Raw genomic sequence first — 22,933 nt, forward strand, 5'->3', positions numbered from 1 at the left:
AATTGCTATAAAACAAACACTAATGAAGATATCTTCATGAAACTTTATATTTGTCTTTTTATTGCAATCTGCAGTTTCTGTGCCAAATTTCAGCCCATTCTGTCAAGAAATAAGAAAGTTAGTTTTGATCCCCTCCTCGAAATAAACGCGAACTTGTTATCGTTCAAAGCGGATTATATTGTTTTTATTTTTTTACATGCTTACTAGAGAATGCAGCGGTTATGTAGGTGCAGCGGCGGCGTAGCGGCAGAACATCCGTCTTGCATGCAAGAGGACCGAGGTTCAAATCCCGGTTCCGCGCAATTCTCCACCAGGGAAAAAAATAAAAAATCTGCATGTCGATGGAATTGCGTAAACAGGTTTGGGGTGCGATGGTGCAGTAATTGGCCGCAACCTCTCATGGTTAGTTCCAACAAACCTGGCCTTCGGGCACCAGCAGCTGCGGAACAACTGACCACGGTGGTGGTCAGACCTGTGACGCAGCAGGGGGTGCTAAGAATTCCTGGCTCCGCTGGACAGGCCACCATTGGAAACTGACCCTGGCAACGCTTAACGCTAGAACCCTAGCTAGTGAAGCTAGTTTAGCAGTGCTGTTAGAGGAACTAGAGGGTATGAAATCGGATGTCATAGGGCTTAGTGAGGTTAGGAGGCCAAATGAGGTATATACTGTACTGAAGGATGGGCATGTACTTGTGTTATCGAGGTTTGCCGTAGAGGCGAGAACGAGGAGTAGGTTTCCTTGTCAATAAGCATATAACGGGTAATATAGATGAATTCTATAGTATTAATGAGAGGGTGGCAGGCATCATAATTAGGCTTAATAAGCGGTAAACAGGCTTATGCACTTACATGTAGTTATGATGACCAGGCAATTGAAAGCTTCTACGAAAAACTAGAATCGGCAATGCGAAAAGTAAACTCAGTATACTGTACTAATGGGCGACTTCAGTGCCAGGGTAGGGAAAACGCAGGCTGGAGACGAGGCAGTGGGCGACTGTGGCATTGGTTCTAGGAATAGCAAAGGGGAGTTACTAGTTGAGTTTGCAGAGCGCAATAACTTAAGAATCATGGATACCTTCAGCAGATGGAAGAACCGGAAGTGAACACAGAAAAGCCCTAATGGGGAGACTAAAAATGAAATTGACCTCATACTGTGTTCAACCCCCGCCATTATGCAAAATGTAGAGGTAATCGGGAAAGTGTGATGCAGTGATCACAGGATGGTGAGGTCCCAAATTAGCCTAAATCTGAAAAAGGAACACTACAGATTAGTAAGAAAGAAACCCATCAACGAATTAGCGGTGAGGGGGAGGGCAGAAGAGTAAATATTCAGCTGTAACCGAGGATGGTGACATTACCCTAGAAGCAATGAACAATAATTTCAGAGATATCATTACTGAGTGCGCTGTAGAAGTAGGCGGTGGGATAGTTAGGATACCGGTAAGCTGTCTAAAGAGACGAAAGATTTAATTAAGAAATGCCAGAGTATGAAAGCTTCCAATCAAACAGACCAGGTAGAATTGGCCGTGATATCAAAGCTAATCAATAAGCGCAAGGTGGCCGATATAAGGAAGTATAACATGGAGAAAATTGGGCATGCTGTAAAGAGCGGGAGAAGCCTTAAAGCTGTAAAGAAGAAATTGGGCATAGGCAAAAATCAGATGTATGCGCTAAGGGACAAGGCGAGCAATGTCATCACGAATATGGACAAGATAAAGTAGCCGAGGAGTTCTATACAGATCTCTACAGTAGCCAAAGTAGTCAGGACCGTAAGGAGATTGGCGGTAGGGAAAAACAGTCAGACGTCCCACCAGTGACGAAGGACGAGGTCAAGAAGGCATTAGAAACTATGAAAGGGGGGAAATCAGCTGGAGAGGATCAGATAACTACAGATTTGTTAAAGGACAGGGGAGATATCGTGCTAGAAAAGCTGGCCACCCTGTATACGCAGTGCCTGGTGTCATCGACGGTACCGGAACCATGGAAGAATGCAAACATTACCCTCATTCACAAGAAAGGGGACTCTAAGGACCTCAAAAATTACAGACCAATCAGCTTACTGTCTGTTACGTATAAGGTATTTACTAAGGTAATCGCTAATAGAATCAGGACAACCTTAGACTGCAATCAAGCAAAGGATCAAGCAGGATTTCGGAAACGGTACTCTACTATCGATCATATCCATACCATCAATCAGGTGATAGAAAAATGCTCGGAATATAACCAGCCCTTATACATAGCATTCATTGATTACTAAAAAGCATTCGACTCAGTTGAAACCTCGGCGGTGATGCAGGCATTGCGAAATCAGGGGGTAGACGAGCTGTGTGGAAAGTGCTGGAAAATATATATAGTGGTTGCACAGCAACCATAGTTCTGCATAAAGAAAGTAACAAAATTCCCCATAATGAAAGGTGTTAGGCAAGGAGACACGATCTCCCCAGTACTATTCACAGCTTGCTTAGAGGAAGTATTCAGAGACTTGGAATGGGAGCTGTTAGGGATAAGGGTAAATGGAGAATACCTCAGTAATCTGCGATTTGCTGATGACATTGCCTTGTAACTTGGGGGATGAACTGCAAATATTGATTGATGACCTAGACAGGAAATGTAGAAATCAAGGCTTGAAAATCAATATGCAGAAGACTAAGGTAATGTTCAACAGCCTCGGGAAGGAACAGCAGTTTACGTTAGGTAGTGAACCACTGGAAGTAGTAGGCGAATATGTCTACTTAGGACAGGTAGCAACTGTAGATCCGGACCATGAAAAGGAAATAAGAAGAATAAGATTGGGATGGAGCGTATTTTGCAAGCACATTAAGAAATGGGAAGCATGCAGAGTTGGTCAGAGAAATAACTCAAGTTACTGACATTCTAGTGAAAATCAAGAAGAAGAAATGGGCATGGGCAGGACATGTAGTACGAAGAGAGGATAAGCGAGTGTCGCTTAGGGTAACAAACTGGATTCCAGGGTAAGGAAAGCGTAGCAGGGGGCGGCAGAAAGTTAGGTGGGCGGATGAGGTTAAGAAGTTCGCAGGGGTCAAGTGGATGCAGCTAGCACAGAACCGGGTTAATTGGAGAAATATGGGAGAGGCCTTCGCCCTGCAGTGGGCATAGTCAGGTTGATGATGATGACTAGAGAATGATAGCATCAGGCAGGATTTTGTCAGCCCATTTTAGCATAAGACAAAGTACTGTGTCAATCAAGGAATTTTCCATATGCACTTGAGTAATTTGGAAATACGGTCGAACCTGGATATTTCGAATTTTGGTTATATCGAACTCGCGGCACGCGGCACCCCAACTCGCGGCACCCCAAGCGCGGCACGATAAATCGAACCAGGCTTATGCAATGAAGCCATCACGCAAGCACTCGGTCAAGTTCGCTCCCTGCCACTGCAGGATCTATGAAAAGTGTAGTTAAAAGTTACACGTCATGGCGTTATCGCTGCGCAGCATCTTGGCGCGCTGCCACTTAATGAGCTGTGGATGCGACGGTCGAAATGGAGGAACATGCCACCGAACATTTTTTTTTTTTTTTTCAAATTCTCGGAAATTTTCGGGGGCAAAAATGGGGAGTGGGTTCATTATGCGAGTGGGTTGACTACGCGACAAATACCGTATTATTTTTCACGATTGCAAGTAGTGTTTCAAGCTGATTTCTGTATATCAAATTATCGATATATCGAACTATTTCGCGATCCCCTTCGAGTTCGATATATCCGGGTTCGACTGTATCAACTTGGTAAACACCCTGATGTGGCTTGCAAACATCATGTGGTTCTGCATGCCAAACGAACGCAGCAGATGTGTGGTTCTTCGGAAAAAAATCGTACTTTCAGGATCTGGCGCTGCCCTAGACAGGCTCTTACGAACAGGTTCTGTGTCGTTCCTTCCACATGTGGCTTGCAAATGTCATGCAACTGAGGGTGATGTGATCATCTTTGGGGAAAGTGCACCTTCGAGTTTGTGGTGCGGAGTTCGATATATCAAGTGACTGGTGAAATTGGATTGAGACATATGACTTGACTTTTCCTGTATTTTTACATGGAATTTTCTAGCGGATAATCTATGGGTTTAGTATAACCGAAATTCGAAATATTCAGGTGTGACTGTATATTGTTGGATAGCTTCTGTTGAGTATAATTGCAGGTCCTAATAAATTGCCATTAATTAGTTAATTGTGGTCAAAAATTTAACTTGCACTACAGCATCAAGTCATATGTTGTTGGATAGGTTATATCGAGTGTGATTAGACTGCACTCATCGCAGGTCTTTGTTTAATGGGATCCTAAAATCGATCATCACTTGATTTTTGGTGGAAAGAGTGTCAAACCCCCATGATTTTTTTTGCAGCAGCCAGGCGTCCACCACCCGAAGACGTTGTCACTTGGCTTGGGTGGGGAGCGGTGCCTGCTTCTGGAAGCACGGTGCGTGCGCGCCACAGTGGTGACAGAGTCGGGCCGTGTGGCCACCTGGTTGGATGACTCACTGGCCCCCGTGGCACCCAAGCTGGAGCAGCCTGCGCAGAGCTTCCCAGAGTTCCAGCAGGATCCTGTGGCGGCACTCTATGTATGCTCGCTCTACTCCTGTGTGAGGCTCCAGTCGGGCGCCCTTTACTGGTGGTGAGTGCTGCACCCACCATGACTGTCATTTCTGCGCTCAGGTCCTAATAGGTATTACTCATCCTAAAGAAAAGAATGTTTTAGAAAAGAAGGAAAATGTGTGCCTATGACTAATATTCAAAGTGGAATACTTATTGGTTTGGATGTTCATGTATCTCAAATTCCTGCCACCAGTATGTAGTGATGGCCGGAGCAGCAGCACAGAGCAAGATTGATTGGTTGGTTTGTGGGGTTTAACGTCCCAAAGCGACTCAGGCTATGAGAGATGCTGTAGTGGAGGACTCCAGAAATTTCGACCACCTGGGGTTCTTTAACGTGCACTGACATCGCACAGCACACGGGCGCCTTGCTTTTCGCCTCCAACGAAAAGCGGCAGCTGAGGCTGGGATTCGATCCCGCGTCCTTGGGAGCAGTAGTCGAGCGCCGTAACCACTGCGCCACCCTGGCGGGGTCAGAGCAAGATTGAAGCAAAACCGGGTGTGGAAACCTGGTGTATGAAAAAAAAGCATAGAGTGAAAAACTTGAATTTGCACCAGGGAACATTAAGCAGAGCATGCATTTGATTAACACTTTCCTTTCCGTTGGGAAAGGGGTGGTTTCGGGGTGGTGTCAATAACATATTTTTTTCTTTAGCAAACTTTGCTTGATACAGGAGTGTCTAGTATCAAATATTAGAGGAGGAATTCCTCTTCACAATGGTATTAGTAACAATAAATATATTGAGTAAGTGATAAAAAAAAGATAGCAGCAAAACTTTGTAGTTAAGGGGGGACGCAAGCTTCGAAAGTCGAAAAATCGCGAAAAAGTCGGCTTTTCAAAAAGTACATATCTCGGCTGTCCATCTTGTGGCGCGCGTCCACACACCGCTGTCCATCTTCTGGCGCCACCAAGTGGCCGAATGTCGTGGCACGTGGCTTAGTGTCGTCCTCGTCTCTCTCGAGCTTCGCTTGATTAAAAAAGGCCAGCTCGGTTGTTCTGCTGCTTGCTACGTGTGTTGGTGACAATATGTTATAAACTACTTTTTCTATAATTATAAACACCTAATTCATCGTGGAACTGCTTTAAATTAAATATACAACTGGGCATGAGTGAATGGCAAAAGTACCCAAACTTCGTGCGCGCCATTTCTTTGCCGCTGAACCGAGCGCCGCCATCTTAGTCTTGTTTTGTTTGTGAATGCCTTTTCCATGCTGCCTTCGCCGGCGGCGTCCGCGGCGTAGCTAGAAGCGTGGCTTGCTTGTGATTGGGGGCCTCGCAGGGATTGTTGAGCTTCCAGCGTCTCGAATTCAGGCTGGGATTGAACGAAGCGCGCTCTCCATGAGAACGCGGGGGATCTCGCGACTGCTATTGGCTGCTGCGCGTGCTGACGTGGTGGTCCCTTCCTGGCGCGTCGTCTGCTCCGGCTGCCTACTGAGCTGGTGTTCTTTGTGCGCTCGCTGAATCGCTTGAAGTTTCACCACTTTTGAGATGGCCGTCATCATCGCTCGTTACGAACTCTGGTGGCGTGTTTTGAACGGTTTTGTGCACCTTATGGATCGTCGCACGGTCGGTCACGATGCGTGCTAAGAAGTTCAAAACACTGCACATTTCGTCATTCTGTGAATGCCGTCCGAATCGCGAAGTTAGCGAAGCGCGTTGCCAACGGTCGCAGAGACGCTTCTAGCAGTACTGCCTCTGCTACACCACTACTAGACCGACTGCGCTGCCACTTCCAACCGGGTATCCTTCGCGTCAACGTAAGGAGACGGCGTTTGAAGCGTGCCTGCTGTACCGATCATGTCAACCTCGGCGATCTCGGCCTCCCGTATCACGTCTGTCATCACAAGCGATCACGCGTCATTAGCGCCGTCCACTATTCGCATGGAAATGCACTTTGCGAGGGAATCGAGGAGGGGGAGGCGCAACCTGCTGCTGTGCAAAAAAAAAATTTAGACTTGAAAATGTTGTTTTAGCATAAGAAGACGGCATTTGAAGCGTGCCTGCTGTACCGACCCTATCAACCTCAGTTATCTCGGCCTCTCTTGTCTGTCATCGTATCGTGTCTGTCATCGCAAGCGATAACGCGTCGTCCACTGTTCGGATGGAAATGCACTCTCCGAGGGAATCGAGGAGGGAAGGCACAACCTGCTGCTGTGAAAAACAAACTTTAGACTTGAAAATGTTGTTTTAAACTTCAAAGGCCATTTTCTCAATGAATTTTTTTCCTGGTATGGTTGCTTATACTCGCAGTATCTCTGGAAGCGCTAATCTGATTCCCACCTTGCTTTTTTTATTGTGTTCCTGAATAAATTTCTGAGGGCAAGACAAGCTTATTTTTCCCCTCCCCTCCTCCTCTTTCTGCATGGCAGCGACGGTGTTCTACGCAGTCACGTTCTCTTGACTCGCTAGCGGCGGCAGCGGCATCCGTCTGTCGCTGCTAGCGCTGCCTCAGCAAGCCGTTTTGAGCCGGATCCATCCATGTGCGGATCCAGTGTTTTGATCGCCATTTTTTGCAAACGTTCCGTTTCGCTGGTGTACCCAGAAGCTGCGTTGGATTCAGGCATTCACCCACAGCACAGTGACAAGATGGAAAGGCAACGGCGCTTTCATTAAGTTATCCTGTTAGTAGAAAAAGAGGGGAACCGGGCAGCATCCCGTGCATTAGATGTCCCAGAGACATGCGTTCGCGATGACCATTTGTGGTCAGTGGACAATGAAAAAGAGCTGTCTTCCGACTCTTGATGGCGAGTAGACTATAATGTTGCCATCTCGTGGTTGTGTTCGTATGTTCCGATTTGTGTTCTTGGGTTCGATTATATGTTTTAGGCAACATTCAGACGCTTGCTGACTGCGTCATTCAGTGTGCGCGGTAGAATTGGCTCCAAGCTGTTTTTGTGGTTTCCGGGCCTTAAATACTACTGCGCGTTACAATCGGGGGTGCGTTAGAATCGTGCAAATATGGTATGCGATAAAAAGTTGCCATCACGGCCTTTTACATTTCTTCAATTTTTTTTATTTTCGAACAGGGCCTTTCCGTAGTAGTTTGTCAATTTCTTTATGAGGTCTTGAGTAAGGCCACCTTTCCCGCCAATAGGTTGACCTTTTTTGCCTTTTGCGACCAGTGCACGAAGGGCTGTGCCCATGCTTTTCTTCACATGGTTCACGCAAACCTCCGTAGTGAATGGGATAAAACTGTAGGTTTCATCTTCGCTGAGTGCATCCTTTAGAGAATGCTTGGCCCTCCTCCCTCGTCAGTTCCATTTTCTACGCAGTTGCAGGCACGGAACTCTGCTTAGCTTGCACTTTCGCGGCGACTTCCTGTGACGCTTCTGGCGATAAGAAGCGTGGCTGCAGGTTTGTCTGGATGGTGCGCCCAGTGCTTATCGACAGCGTGACGACATTCGTGAAGTTTTGAGAGGAGCGGTGCGATGACCTGATGATGTTTCCAGCGACCCAGAGCGCGGCGTGTAAATTTCATCAGTGTCCCTAGTGCTTTCAAGCGATGTATCGTCCGCGCAGGGAGCACTCGGCAGCGGCTCCTCATTGGCACCACAGACACTCGTAGTCGCGCACAAAGCAATCGCCTCCACACCCATAACTTCGGTCACACTCGTAGCCGTGCAGGAAGCACTCGCATCTACGCCCGTAACATTGATGACACTCGTAGCCACGCACATAGCATTCACTTCTGCGCCCGTAACTTCAGTAGAGTGTTGAACATCAGAAGTTCTTGAAACAGATGACTTCATCATTGGCGATTTTCGCTTACGCGTGCTGTAGGCTTGAGCGGTCTTGTTCTTCAGCGGTAGACCCATGACCACCAGTGAAATCCGCTTCCGAAACTCTGTGTCGCGCGTACGTGCGAACATGGCGGCCGCATAATCCGTATTCGAAAGTATGCTCTGTGCAAATAACAAACATGGACAGGTGGCGAGTCTGGGCAAATGACTGGCACGGCGAGCCGAGTCAAGAGGCGCGCGCAGCAGGCGCCGCCGCTGCAGGGGGCACGTGTAGCAGACAATGCTACCGCCGCCGAGGAGCCCGATTGCGGAGCACGCTGCTCTCGCATGATGCACGCCACCAATTAGGGATCATTGCGAGACTCTTGAACTTTTGCTTCTTATGCATTTGGTTCCGCTCAGGAGACCGCTGAAGTGGGAAATTTGAAGCTAAGGAGCTTGCTTTCCATACAGACCAAGATGGTTGCACTCAGTTGGTCTGTTGCAGAGATATCGGGACTTGAAAAATGCCCCTTTTTTTTTTTTTTTTGCTGTTTGGAAGTAGTTTTTCGCTACCTTTTATCATATAAACAGTGATTTGGAGTATTTCTATATGGTTTTCAGCGGCGAAAAATTTTAATTACATAAAACAAGAGTTGTCGAAGCAGAAATTAAGTTTCAAAACACTTTTTGACCATTTTCCACCTTTTGAAAGCAGAGTGCTCAATTAAGTTCAGTGTACAAAGTGTATGTATGAAGTCAGTAAACTCATCAAAATAAATTTTAAATTTCAAAAACAAAAAAATCTGCTCCCAACATGTCACACAGCATACATTCAGCTTCCCATTGCAAAAAAAAATTTCAGCTCTCTGTGCTTTGGGTGCCAAGATATTGAGGCCGCAAAACTGCAAGTGGTCGACAATGCATGTTTTGAGAAAAGAGCAAAAAAGTAACAGTGGAATAGTAACAGGGGATTATTTAATGGACATTTGCTGGTGCAATGCACACATTTAGAATTTAAAATGGCTAGAAACCTTTAGGGATGTAATCTCTTTGCTTTCCAACGTCCAAGTGTTGCCTCTTTCATTTTGATTTGCAGTTGCAGCATGTTAGTTGTCACTTCTTCGGCTGCGCAAGTCACATGCAGGCAGCAGCTTTTTTTTTTTTTTTCTTGTCATTTTGCCACGTTCTCGCATCAAGACCATTGTGAGGGACGTTCATTGTGAAAAAAAATGTCATTTGGAGCTGTTTGCTGCTTTTCAGTACTCTAATAAGGGAGTAATTACTCATTTCATCCACCCAAGCGCAGCCATACGGCTACAAAGGAAAGGTATACAGCTTTCTCAGAAACTTCTTAGTTAAAGAAAAATTCGTCCTGATCCGGGAATCGAACCCGGCACCACCGCCTTTCCGGGGCAGTCGCTCTACCGACTGAGCTAACCAGGACGGTCAGCAGATCAGATGGTAGGGCGAGAGCGAATTGATCTATAACTCGAAGTGGGAATGGTGTTGGTCAAATATTTAGGGGAATCCCCCAAGGTGGAGTAGATTTGTAATAAGGGAGTAATTACTCATTGCATCCAGTACTCTGCATTGCACAGGAGGAAAGTGCATTCACTATGGACTATGAATGTGATCCGATCGGCGCACAGGCGCGGCGAGCCCTATGAAAAGATGTCCCCACAGTTTATGTTCTGGAGAATAAGTTTGACGGCAATTTCTTATTCATGATTACTTTCTTCAACACGAATATCACCGCCGTATGTTTTACACTTCGCCAGCCTCCGGAAACTGTTAACATACTCCAGGCGGACGATTGTGAAATTTGCCTTTCTGACTGTCCGCTGCGCTGCTGTCATCATCAAGAAAACAATCCGACTACCACTTGGTTGCTGGAGTTGCCACGAGTTCAAGTTTTTTCTGTTTTGAGCTCGTCTTTCTGCCCATCTGAGGCCTGCAATATAACTGTCGCGGCGGGTTGTTGGTTGTCTCGGGACCGTTTTCAGCCCAAAGTCGTGCGACTTCGATTATATAAATTGCATTGTGACTGAAATACTGATCCTAGAGATGGAAAACCTTAGCAGATAGGTAGATAAAAAGCTGTTGATTTTGAAAACTATTTTCTAAAAAGTGATTTTTTCGTGATTTTTTTTGTCCCAAAGACTAGCATAGTGTAAGACAAAACAGGGGTTTGGAAGATTTCACATTACAGCCATATGACTTTGAAGACTAAGTGGCACAGGGCATGCTTGCATGCATGATCAGTATGATTTCATACTCCCTTTTTTATTTTTGTAACGCTGTTTACTGGTATGCACCTGCTAGCCGTACAAATTTGTCAGCGAAAATTCTCACCCAGTTCAGTTTCACATGTCACGTAGCTGCTACGGGGGCTGAGGGGTTAGGGTGCTCCTCGGCTACTAAGAACGGGTACCTGGGTATGATCCTGGCCACATTACATGTTTAAGAATCCCAGGATGTTGAAATCGCCTAGATCACAACAAAAGAAACGTGAAACTCGGGGGTCAAGACACTTGCTGACTTGATGACATCTGCTGACAGCTATGCTGAAAAAGCCGATGCCGCAAAAGACGTCGCATGTAGTGGGAAATCAAAGTCTTAGGAGGACTACAAGGAGAAGATGCAGGCACTTCAAACCATTGACCGTGAAATAGCATAGAAAGTTTTCTTATCCAGAGGGTCAGAGCCTAGCCAAATCGCTTAATGCTTGTGACGTCACTGATTGGCTAAGCTGTTTCTTGAGGTCCCAGTCCCATGGCTTCACACGGGTAAACTCTGTTCACTATAGCAGCTTAAATGCGTGAGTCTCCCCGACGAGTCTTACATGTTCACCAGCCGTGCGTTCACACTAAAACCATTGTAGCATATTCGAACTTGGGTACTCTGGTCCAGTATAGCCGAGCGTCTTAACCTCTGAGCCGCTCTAGGAAGGGTTCTCGCTCGTTATAACTAGATTTAAGTATGGTTGAACATCTGCCATTTTTACGGGCGGCTCCCGGATGGCACCACAAGTACAGTTAAACTCGTGGCCTCCATGATCAGGCACTCCTCTGTACCAGAGGTAATGGTTAAACCTCTGTTATTTGATGTGGAAATTCCTAGATAGAACAACATGTACAGCTGAAGTTGCAGTGCACGAGTCCCATAAGCCACACAAAGTTTGTGCAACCCTGCTTTCGCACGATATGAGAATTCTAGCCAGAATTCTTTGTGTTTTTGCGATGTCAACAAGGGCTGAAAAAGCATGAAGGAACTAAAATATGCAGTTTTAATTAATCTTGTGTTTCAAGGCATTGTGCGCTTTTTTTTTTTAACAATATTTATTGCCTCAGGGCATCAGTAAGGTATGAAATGAATAATGAGCTAATGAATAAATGAATGGAAAAAGGTTGGCTGATTTAATGAAGTCCAAGAGTGAGCGATGATGTGGTCCCTGAGTCCAAGCGAGACACGAGGCATGATTGTTGGCTGAAAGGCCAGCTGCCGTCAAGTGCCGGATACGTGTTGGTTTCAAAGCTGGGCAGACCCACAGCAAATGGTGAATGTCGGCTTCAAAATTTCCGTCTTTACATATCGGACACCCTGGGCGGAGATACAAGTATCGAAAATGAGACCACGTCCGAGTGACAGCTGGTGTGAGGGCAACCCCTACCCGGATTCTCCTAAGTGCAACCTCCTCTGCACGGGTAAGACCGCGGGGGAGGGATACCGCACACGGAGGGAGGCGCCGAAGGTGTTCCTGCTTGATAAAAGGAGGGTAGCGTCGTCCACATCAAGGAGCCGTGGTAATGATGAATCTTGAGTCACGAGGCGCGTCGCTAAATCAGCTTGACTTTGTGAAGGCAGAAGGTCTCGTGGGACCCACTGATTTTGTTTTATTTTTAATTTTTATTTTCAGTAAACACCAGGGGTCGTTTTCGAAGGCATGATTTCCTGTTCCAAGGTACTAAAAGCAGCATTAGTTGAAGTCCTTGCAATTACTACATCAGTGCCTTGTAAATACTTGTGAACCTTTGATGTTTTTCCCGTTAAAACTGTTATGAGCCGTGATATTAATCGAGAGCTTCATTTATCTGTTGTGTAACTTTGGCTGTGAGATGCGTATGTCGGTAGAAAATGCAGTGGCCCGACACATGTGGTATAATGTGCTTCTCTTCCCCGTGTTGCTGTTAATGCAGGGGTGTGCTGCCCTTCAGCCAGAGGAAGAAGCTGTGGGAGAAGGCGACCTCGCGGGCCAAGAAGCACAAGGTGTCGAGCCATGCGTCCGAAATTGTGGCTGGGTCGCAGGTTTGCATGCGCAACAGCCCCATGTACCATCCCGGTGCCCTGGCGTTCACCACTGCGGGTGGCTTTCCAAGGGTTGGCCAGCTTCTCTCGGCTGCATGGAACCTCCCTGACTCCTGTCAGTTCAAGATTCTCAGGTGAACTTTCAAGTTATTGCCAGTACAAGAGTACACTGCAAGAAAGTATCCATGACAAAAAGAATTTCCGAAGTGGTAGGCTGCAGTGAGACATCTTGGCGAAAAGCACATGAAATTAGTAAATATTGCCATAGAAATAAATGAACATTAAATGCAGCAAAATAACAAGTAATAAACAAACTAACCAATACACACATCAAAGAATAGCAGAGAAGAACATATAAAGCATATATGGGGTGTGTGCAAGTACTGAAATCATCAAATACAAATCAAATGTGACTTTAAAAAAAAAAAAAAAGTAAACACTGCGACCAAGATGGCATCAATCTCTGCCAGAAAATGGCAGCTGTATGACGCAAAGTAGCAGTTATTTCTTCAAAATTTGTCCGTCTAGAGTAATTGTAGACTTGTAATGCCGCACTTTCGATTTAAGGGGGAGCCGGGTCTTGAAGACGAAAAAATCGCGAAAAAAACGATTTTTCAATTTTGTTATATTTGGATTCCTCACGACTTCCTGCATCTATTACTGAAACTTAATCGCCAAAAGACGCCTTTTTAATTTATTATGCGGCATTAAAGGGCCAAAGTGACGAGAAATATGCGCGAGCAATGCGCGAAAATCTTCTGTTTTGCAGCGTCCGTAACTTCGAAACTAGTTGCCGGATCACGGCCATCTTGGGCTCATTCGAAAGAGGCTCCTTTTGACTTGCTTTCCCGCCAAGTCAAGCCAGTCCAAGCCGCCCAGCAAGCAAAATACAAGTCAAAAGCTGAACGGAGTATAGGGCTATGTTATTGGTTCTCACGCGTCACGTGGTAAATTCTCTGCATGTGATTCGAGCGCAGCCACCGAGACGGCGCCATCTTGTCAAAACATTGATCGCTGCTATGCCTCGCAAATTTCATACTGTGCACAAGTTTGGCAAAAAGCGAAAGAAATGCACCCAAAAGCGTCGCAAACTGCCGGTGTCATCAGTGGTAACCTCTGCGGACCCGCCTGGAACGCCGGAGTGCTCGACGTCAGCTGAACGCGACACGGTAGGCGAGACAGCCGTTGTCGTGACAGTTGCCGATCCGCCGGTTTCCGTAGATGAAAACTTTCAATCAGAGCGCAACAAATGTGCCGAAAACTGGCGCAAACTGCCGCCGTCACCTGCGGCAATCACTGTGGACACGCCTGGAACGCCGGAATGCTCGACGCCAGCCGAACGCAACTCGGGAAGTGAGACGGCCGCTGCCATGAGAGTTGCCGATGCCACGGTTTCTGTCAGTGAAAACCTTCAACCAGAGCGCAGTAGAATTGACACGCACTTTTTAACAAGTGAAGAATGTGATATTTTGATGACGCGAGCCGCGGAAGCAACTACAGAGCTGGCATCTGTTTCGGCGACGGCACGGAAAACAAACAGCTTCTTGCGCCGATGCCTAGTGCGCTGAGCTCGTCATCGACGGCATACACGCTTGTGGATCTCCGCGCAGTGAACAGTTTGCTCGAGTACGCTGCCTGCAGGGTGTGTCGTGGGACAGTAAAATTAACGAAAGATGAGCGGGAGTACGGATTGGCTGGAAAGCTAAAAATGGAATGCAGCAACTGTGGTGAACGATGTACGGAATGGAGCTTTCCTCGGGTCGCAACGAAGTCTGCATCAAACTGCAAGCCATCTGAAATTAATCTACTTGCGGCACGTGCTGTTCAAAGCACAGGGCTGGGGCAGGCAGCTCTAAATGACATTTTTGCAAATCTTGGAGTGTCGCATAGAGGCCTCCACAGAAAGACCTACCAGCACTATTTGAAGGACAAATTAAATCCAGCGGCGACACGAGCATGCAGCGAGAGTTTGGGGGAATGTGCGAAAGCAGTTACAAAACTCTACCAACAGCTGAACTTCGGAAACCCTGGCAACATAGCAGTTTGTTTTGATGGGACCTGGCACACACGTGGGCATTCATCAAATCATTCATCAACAAGCAGCAAATCAGGCCAAATGGAGTCTGAAGCAGCCCTGATTCTGTTTCAGCGATCACTCTCCCGTCATGGCCTTAGATACACAACGATGCTGTATGACGATGACGTGTCCCCGCAGTTTACGCACTGGTTACGCACTGGAAGTTTGACGGCGATTTCTTTTTCATGATCACCATTTTCAACGCGAATATCGCCGCCGTATGCTTTATACTTCGCCAGTCTCTGCAAACTGTTTACATCTGACGATCGTTAACACCGCCTCGCCAAGCGGACTGTGCGCCGCGCTGCCGTCATTGTCACGAAAACAATCCGACCATCGCTTCATTGCTTAGTTGGGACGATTCCAAGCTTTTTCAATTTTGAGCTTATCATTCTGCTCATCTGTGGCCTGCGATATCACCGTTTCGCGGTGGGTGCGACTGCTGGCAGTAGAATTCTCCCGTGCTGGGGAACACGCTAGGCCTACTTCAGGCTTTTACGTTTGATCGTTCGGTGCACGACTTTCGTCGGCCTGAGCGCACTCAGCCGGGGCAGAGCATTACTTCAGTCAGCAATATTTTTTCTATTTTTCTTAAAATCTTGCCGTGAATGCACGTCGCGGTTCGGAACCAAGTTAAAAATGTTCTATTTGATTTGAAGTTGGTTGCCGTTTATATGCGTGTATGGGCCACACTCCCTGTTTCCCAAAACAAATAATTTTCTTTTGAAATTTGTATAAGGGCCGCACCCAAACATTCCTTGACCTACGCAAGAATAGCCTTCAAAATGCACAGCCACAGGAGCTTCCAGATGCCGCCCAAGGAGTGCCCGAAGTCACAGGTTAACATCATCATATTTTCCCTCTGCCACGACTGTGCTTGGCTCGATTTTGTCCGCGTGGAGCTTTGTGTCTACGGATATATTATCCTATAGCTTCAAGGTGATCGGGATTTCAAACAGTATAGACGGGACTGAAGACGACTTGTGGGGTGAACGTGCACCAGAGCACAGCACCAGCTTGGAGTTGAGACTCCGTGAGTGACGATTGAGTGGTAAATAAACGGCGCACATTCACTAATTTGTGATGACCCGAGTTGCTTAAAGTGGTCCCGGGTCCACACTGGGCATGAGGAGATGGAGGCACAGACTCTGGATATAATTTTAAGCATATTTGATTAAAACAATTGGCTCAGTTTCGCTTACGGCTCGCCTTCACTGGGCTGCGTCGCTGCGTTAGCGTGGTGCTGCACGGGCTCTGAAGAAGGGCTGGGTGTTTGTCACGGCGAGGTGGTCTGCCGCAGCTTGCTTGTTTCCAGCTGGCGAGGGGGCGGGGGGGCGGGGGGGGGGATGAGCCGCCGGGCGTGGAGGCAGGATGACAGGGGCCGAACTTGAACGGCGGCTAGACCCCGGGCTCGCAGGTCGTGGCGCAGCCCCAGTCTTCTGCCCTGCTCATCTTCTGTTCGACCGTCTCGTCCGCTGCCTGCGATCCTGTTCCCGCTCTCCCGTTTGCCTCCTCTTTTTAAGCCCTTTCGCTCCATTGTTGCGCCTCCTTTTCATGGGTTGACTGGTTTCTGCGGCAGCCGACTGCCGTTGTTAGCTTCCCTGCGGCTTCTGCCTTTTTGCCCTTGTGGGTTTACTATGTGAGTAAACGCACGTACAGTAAAATCTCGGTGATACGAATTTCGGGATGATACGAATTCGTGAAATTCTCTGGCCAGAGTGCATTGTGTACAATGTGCAAAATTTCGGATGTTCCGAACAATCTCCCGCACCACTGCGGATGATACGAAAGCGCTAACTGCGACCGCAACCTTGACCACTGCGCACTGCTCGCACATTTGATTCCGCGATCGCCAGTCGCGCTGTTTGCATACATCTCAAGCAGTATGTGGTAATGCGTAGTCCGTACTTTGGCGACGTCTCGATTTTCTGTCGGGCTCACGGTGCGAAACGCTTTCAGCGGCGCGTGGCCTACAAACCGCAGACGTCGCCACCGCCGTGGCTGGCGGCGGCGTACGCGGCAGGCCCGCATAGACCAGACATCGCTGGCTCCGCGATAGTGATCCGTGAGCAGTTTGTGACGCTGCGTGGCAGGCATGTCGCGATCTCCCGTCATGCTGTACGCGCCGTGAGAAGTACGTGAAGGCGGGTGGACTGCATATTGCCTGAATCGCGATCGTTTTCCACACCGCAAAACGTTTGCAGCGGTGCACGGGCGCACACGGGCTGCACATCGCAGACTTCGTGACCGCTAGTCGTGCTGTACGCATCTCGAGAAGTCTGCGGCGCCGTGTGGCTGGCACGTCGCCATCTCCTGTCGTGCTGGAGGCGCCGCGAAAAGTCTGCGGAGGTACACGGCCTGCGCGTCGCCGACGTCGCGATCCCCTGTCGCGCTGTGTGCGCTGCGGGTAGCGAGCTGTGACAGTGCGATCGTATTAAACCTTCTCGAACGTAAACAGATATGCGCGACTGCCTTCCCTCTGCTTCTGCATACCTATTTTCGTTCGTTTTGAGGATACAGATGTTCGGATAAAACAAATATTTTCGCGACCCCGTGATATTCGTATCACCGAGGTTCTACTATATTCCCAGAAAGCTATGCTCTACTATTTAGTTAAACCAGATGGCATATATATTGATGCATTATTCTTCACGGAAATTGAAATTTGAACGCACATTTTTGCAGTGAGAAGAAGGCTGACACAAGTGAAAGCTCAGCAGCAGGGAGCAGCGGTGGCAGTAGCAGTACCAAGGTTGGCGCATCCAGTGCGGAGAGCAAGTCATCGGACCGCACGGAGATGCCGCCCCCACCGTCGCCTGCCTCGTCGACATGCAGTGAGCCGGCGCACAGTCCACTGCCACATAAGCGCAAGCATAAGGCGAGCACTTCGTCGTTGGATGCAGCATCCGAGCGCCGAGACGAGGAGGAATGGCACCTGCGGGACGTTGTCTTTGTGGAAGACGTGAAGAACATCCCGGTGGGACGAGTCATCAAGGTGGGCGTCCTCTGTAAAGAGTCAACTGAGCACTTTTTCAAACCAGGCTTTCTGGGGCAGCAAGGAAAGGAAAAGGCATTTTTCATTGCGATCTGCGTTTCGGTTACTCTTTTCTTTTTTTTTAGAGCACAGCACGGAATTCGTAAATTGATTAAGTGCTTTGGTTTTGAGTCTCAACAAATCAGTTTATCTACACTGCTTGTGAGCTTGGAAAGCTCTCATTCTACTAGACTTGGGCATTAACTGTACTGACCATCTACCACCCAGGTGGACGGGGCTTATGTGGCAGTGCGCTTTGGTAGGGAGAGTGGCCCAGGAGAAGATCCCCTGGCCGAATGCCGGCTCCTGCGCCGTGATGAGCTGCAGCCTGTGAGGGGCTCTGCCACGCCGCGCCTTCCAGACTGCCTGCAGCGCATCCCGCGCCGCGTCTGCCTGCCTGATGGTGTGCAATTGCTGGCCATGGCCATTGATTCCCAAGGTGTGTCTTGCAAAATAGTCGTGCTTTTGTGCCTGAAGCGTCCAAGGGGGAACAGACTCGGTTTCGAATCAACACGTCTTCACTGTAAAAACTCCGGCTCTTTTTCTTTTCTCTGCTCAATTAGGCATCCATGCTGTGGTGAAAAATGGAGGTCAGCTGAGCTACATGGTGTACAACATTGTGACTGGACGTGCGGAGCAGGACAGTCCCTTCCCCACTTACCTGCAGTCATTCCTTGGCCTGGACCAGCGCCAAGTTTCCCTGTCTATCAGTGGAGAGGTTTGTCCTAAAAGGAGCAACTTTAATTTTACTTTGTCTGTGTGACTAACGTTGAAGTTCATGTGGGCCTAGCTGACTGTTGTCACTACAGACTCAGTGCGGGCATAAAAAGGGTTGGAATTGGTCTGAGTTCAAATAAAGCGAAGCCTTCTTAAAAAATGTACATCTGCTGATGAGTCCGTAATGTCAGTGTTAATAAATTGAAAGTTGGATTTGATCCTTGTGCTGCCAGGTGGGTACCAGCGACATAACGGCTGCAAGCTTTATTCTCGCCAGGTCCTTGGCATCTCTGGGATGAAGTTCTTGAAAAATGAAGAATGTTGATGAAAATATGTCTCATGTCGTGGTGTTATTTAATTTAACTAAAGCTGCCTTCATTAAACTGGGAATTCGGTTTGAGCAATTGTAAGCTGATGGTAGCCCACCTCTATGCAGAATGAGGTCTTGACGCTGCTTCGTGATGGCAACAGCACCATTTACCCCCTTGCCAAAGACTGTGTGGAGAGCATCCGAGACCCCCAGTGGCTGGACCTTCCTCCTGTTCGGGCTCTGGGCTTGGGCGTTCACCCACTCAAGGATGCTGCAGCCAACCAGAAGAACCAGATAGGCATTGTGGTGCTTGCTCTGGAGGTGAGGGAGGAGCTAGTTTTTCCTCATGGTCCACCAATAGGGGTTAGGACAACATCTTTTGGCTGTATAGTGCTGCAAATGCTCACTAATATGTATTCCATCAAGGGGGGAGGCTGCCCTTGAGCACCAACTTTTTTATTTCTTGAGATATTTGAATAAACTTTTCAGGGTAGGCTCATAGTACAAACATTTGAAGAGCTACCATGTTTCATGGAGCTGGGATCATTGGTTGTCATATCAAGATGGCTTACATAGGTTACTTAGGAGAGGTGTGGAGAATTTGCAAAACGTGCTGGCACTGTGAAATTCATTATAATTATTCCTGGATAGTTAATAGTTAGTTGATAGTTAGTAAGACAATTCTCTTTTTCAAAATTTCTTTGCTGAAAAATTTTAGTACAGCCCAATCATTGTTATTAATCAGACCTGCATTAACCAAGTTTTAATTTTGTCATGGGAGGCTGCCCTTGAGCACCAACTTTTTTATTTCTTGAGATATTTGAATAAACTTTTCAGGGTAGGCTCATAGTACAAACATTTGAAGAGCTACCATGTTTCATGGAGCTGGGATCATTGGTTGTCATATCAAGATGGCTTACATAGGTTACTTAGGAGAGGTGTGGAGAATTTGCAAAACGTGCTGGCACTGTGAAATTCATTATAATTATTCCTGGATAGTTAATAGTTGATAGTTAGTAAGACAATTCTCTTTTTCAAAATTTCTTTGCTGAAAAATTTTAGTACAGCCCTATCATTGTTATTAATCAGACCTGCATTAACCAAGTTTTAATTTTGTCATTAATTTCAGACACAATGTCTTAAAAAAAAAATGAAATTGTCTTGCCCTCAGAAATTTATTGAGGTATGGAATAAAAGAAACTTCATGAAAATCTGATAAGCGGTTCCCGAGATACGGCTTTCCTAAGCAGCCACACTAGGCAAAAGTGATTCGAGAAAATGGCCCTGGAAGGTTGAGAGAACACTAACTTTTTGTTTGTTGAGATATATCAATTAAATTTTTAGAGTAGGCTCATACCGTGGACATTTCAATAACTACCAAGTTTCATAAAGCTTTGCACGCAGGTTCTCAATTTACAGAAGTACATCATATGGGTTACATGGGTCCAGGCCTGGAGAATTTTCGGAATGTGCTGGCATTGTGAAATTCGGATTGGTGTCACAGGGCAAGACAAGGCCCTTTTTCTAAATTTCTTGTTTTCTAAGTTCCACTGTAACGGATGCTAGGATGCTGCAGGCGTCGATGCAGTCATCGGTGGCGCGTTTCGCCATGTGGACGGCCTTCGCTTCCGTCGCATCTCGAGGCATCGTGAGCGACCACGCAACGTTTGACACATTGCACGAAACCGTTCAGAGGGCACGACGAGAGATAGTAAATATGGCCTTCGTAAAAATGGTGAGAAGCGAACAGAACGCACAAAGTACAAAGACAGCCAACAACAAGAGCACAGGAGCAGACGATGCCGCGTGGGGCAGCCGGTGGAGACCATCGTGTCAGCGGGCACAGCAGCCAATAGCAGTCGCCGATCCTCCGCGTTCTTGCGGAGCGTGCGCTGTGCCCATTTGCAGCCTTGAATTCAAGCATGGGAAACTCGAAAGCCGCCGTGAGGCTCCCAATCTGAAGCAAGCCACGCCTCGACAGCGCCAACGTCGCCGCGGCTGAGGGTGGCAAAAGAAAGCGTAAGAATTCACAAACAAAACAACACCTAGATGGCTGCGCTGGGCTCGGAAGGAGAGGAATGGCGTGCAAAGTTTGGGAATTTTCAGTGCTTGCTTGCTACTGTGCCGACTACTGTGCCGGAGTTCCCGGGGTCAGTCCAGATTGCCGGCAGCTGTGTTTCGATGGAGAGGGGAGGCGTATGTGTGCTGTGTGATGTCAGTGCACGTTAAAGATTCCAGGTGGTTGAAATTACTTTGTAGTCCTCCACTACGGCTCCACTTTCTCTCTTTCTGCCTTCTTCCTCCCTTACGGGGCGGTTCAGGAGTCCACAGAACAAATGTGACAGATACTGCGCCTTCCCTTTCCGGTGAACCAGTTATTATTCTGTGCTTGCTCACAGCTCCACGGCTGCTGCCACTTGTTATATAATTAATTTCCAGTATTTCTATGACGAGTAGGGCATTGATAATTTGCGTCCTCTCTTAAAGGTCCACGGAAACGGCCCCCAAGAAGGCACTGACAAACGTGTTGAGTGTGTAGAATACATCCTTTTGTGCATTAACGCAAAGTATAACTCCTTGGAACAAAGCCAGCGATTTATTATTAATTTTTAAAAACAGCGTTTTTTGAAATTCGCGGGCAGAGAGAATGTCGCTTGGCGGTGTCGCATGTCGCAAGTTGTGCATAGAAGCCTTGTTTGTCTCTGCACAACTTGCAAAAGTGCTAGATACATCCTGATACACAAGTGCATCCACCTGTGCTACTACCTCTGCCAGCCCTGGCAGTTCCAATACCAAAGTTATTTGATAGGAGACTGTTAGAAAACTGCGCTGGTAAGGAGGGGGCCCAAGACGATTCGCCATTCTGACATCAGCGAATCCTAAAATGACCACAGTGCCCCGTGCGTAATCTGCTACCTTAGCCCGGAGATAGCTGACTACGCGGATGGGTGCCTGCTTCTTATGTGCTAGTTTGGTGGCAACAGAGTTATATGCTTCCCTGCAAAGCTATCCACACGTGCAGCCAAAACGCATCTGGATGCTTATGGGACACTGAGGACACAGAAATTGGCCTGAATCAGTAGCTCTTATGACTTTCAGAGAAAGCGTTGAGAAGGCCTTAAAAAATTAAATTTGATGTTTTGCCACCCGCTAGCAAACTACTGGGAAGCAAACTACAGGGCATCGAAGTTGGTTTTGGGCATGGATACCCGACACCATGCAGCGGTCACTCAGTCCCTTTTTCCATTGTCGACATGGATATCATTAACTGGAATCTAATGTCAGGAAAATTTTAGGAATTTGATTTTTTCAACAATGAGTGTCTTCAGTGTGACCTCAGAGTCAAGTTTTACTAATAGCAAAAGGCCTAATTGACCCTATAAAGTGGGTGTGCACAATTGCCCCAAGGTTTTTGTTAGCTCGTTATGTGATCTTTGGGGTGCTTGGTCTATTACAGGCACAGACACTGATGTCTTCAATCCTCAGAGGAGATGTTGAGACGGTTCGCCAGACATTGTACAGCTTGGAGAACTCCTGTGGTAAGTTAAAGGCTCTCGGGTGAAAAGGCATCAGTCTTCTTTACAAGAGCGAGGTAGTGCTTGTTGCCCATTATGCAGCCGAACTTCTTTACAACGAACATGAATATAGCGAATTATCGGAGAATCAAAGTGTGATTGGTCTGTGCTTTATTTTTATGGGTGTTCTATCTGTATAACGAAACAAAAGAATAAAAAATTTGACATAAGTTATTGCACTCGCATTGCTAAATATGCATAAAGGAGCCAGGGAAAGATTTAAGAAATGCAATGTATTGATTGTATGAATCGCCCACTGCAGAAGTGCGTTTAAATTACAGCTGAACCTCGTTATAAGAGACAGGATATAACAGACAATCGGGTATACAGTAGAATCTCGATGATACGAATTGCAAGGGAGCACGCAAAATATTCGTATCATCCCGAATTCGTATGATTCAAAACAAGTCAACATCCACATGGGAATGAATTGAAAATGAACCAAAGTTTATTATGGCGAACTACTTGCGGCCGAAAAAGTCCGTAATGCTTGTCTGCACTTTTTTGCTGTTGATGTCGTGGACAAGCTCCGCCTGAAAGGCATAAAGCCGTGCCGCGGTTTCGTCGCTCACGCTGCTGGCACTTACGG

The 22,933-nt window shown here is 47.1% G+C and overlaps 1 protein-coding gene and 1 non-coding gene across 8 annotated transcripts in view; one reads left to right on the forward strand and one right to left on the reverse strand.

Moving 5' to 3' along the window:
- hyd (E3 ubiquitin-protein ligase hyd) overlaps window positions 1-22,933 on the forward strand; it is a 264,107-nt gene that overhangs the window by 48,648 nt on the left and 192,526 nt on the right. For 6 of the 7 annotated variants that reach the window (XM_084607224.1, XM_084607166.1, XM_084606954.1 and 3 more), the window contains exons 10-16: window positions 4,357-4,625; window positions 12,523-12,765; window positions 17,394-17,703; window positions 17,971-18,181; window positions 18,306-18,460; window positions 18,896-19,090; window positions 22,227-22,308. In XM_084607224.1, the coding sequence (XP_084463350.1) occupies window positions 4,357-4,625; window positions 12,523-12,765; window positions 17,394-17,703; window positions 17,971-18,181; window positions 18,306-18,460; window positions 18,896-19,090; window positions 22,227-22,308 (1,465 nt within the window). The remainder of the gene's footprint in view (window positions 1-4,356; window positions 4,626-12,522; window positions 12,766-17,393; window positions 17,704-17,970; window positions 18,182-18,305; window positions 18,461-18,895; window positions 19,091-22,226; window positions 22,309-22,933) is intronic. The other variant, XM_084607031.1, reaches the window with a different exon arrangement.
- TRNAS-GGA (transfer RNA serine (anticodon GGA)) lies at window positions 9,696-9,769 on the reverse strand. The gene has a single exon. It is a non-coding gene; the product is annotated as a tRNA-Ser (tRNA).

This window comes from Amblyomma maculatum, chromosome 1 (assembly GCF_055883805.1).
Source record: "Amblyomma maculatum isolate TAMU_Amacu chromosome 1, ASM5588380v1, whole genome shotgun sequence".
Lineage (NCBI taxonomy): Eukaryota > Metazoa > Arthropoda > Arachnida > Ixodida > Ixodidae > Amblyomma > Amblyomma maculatum.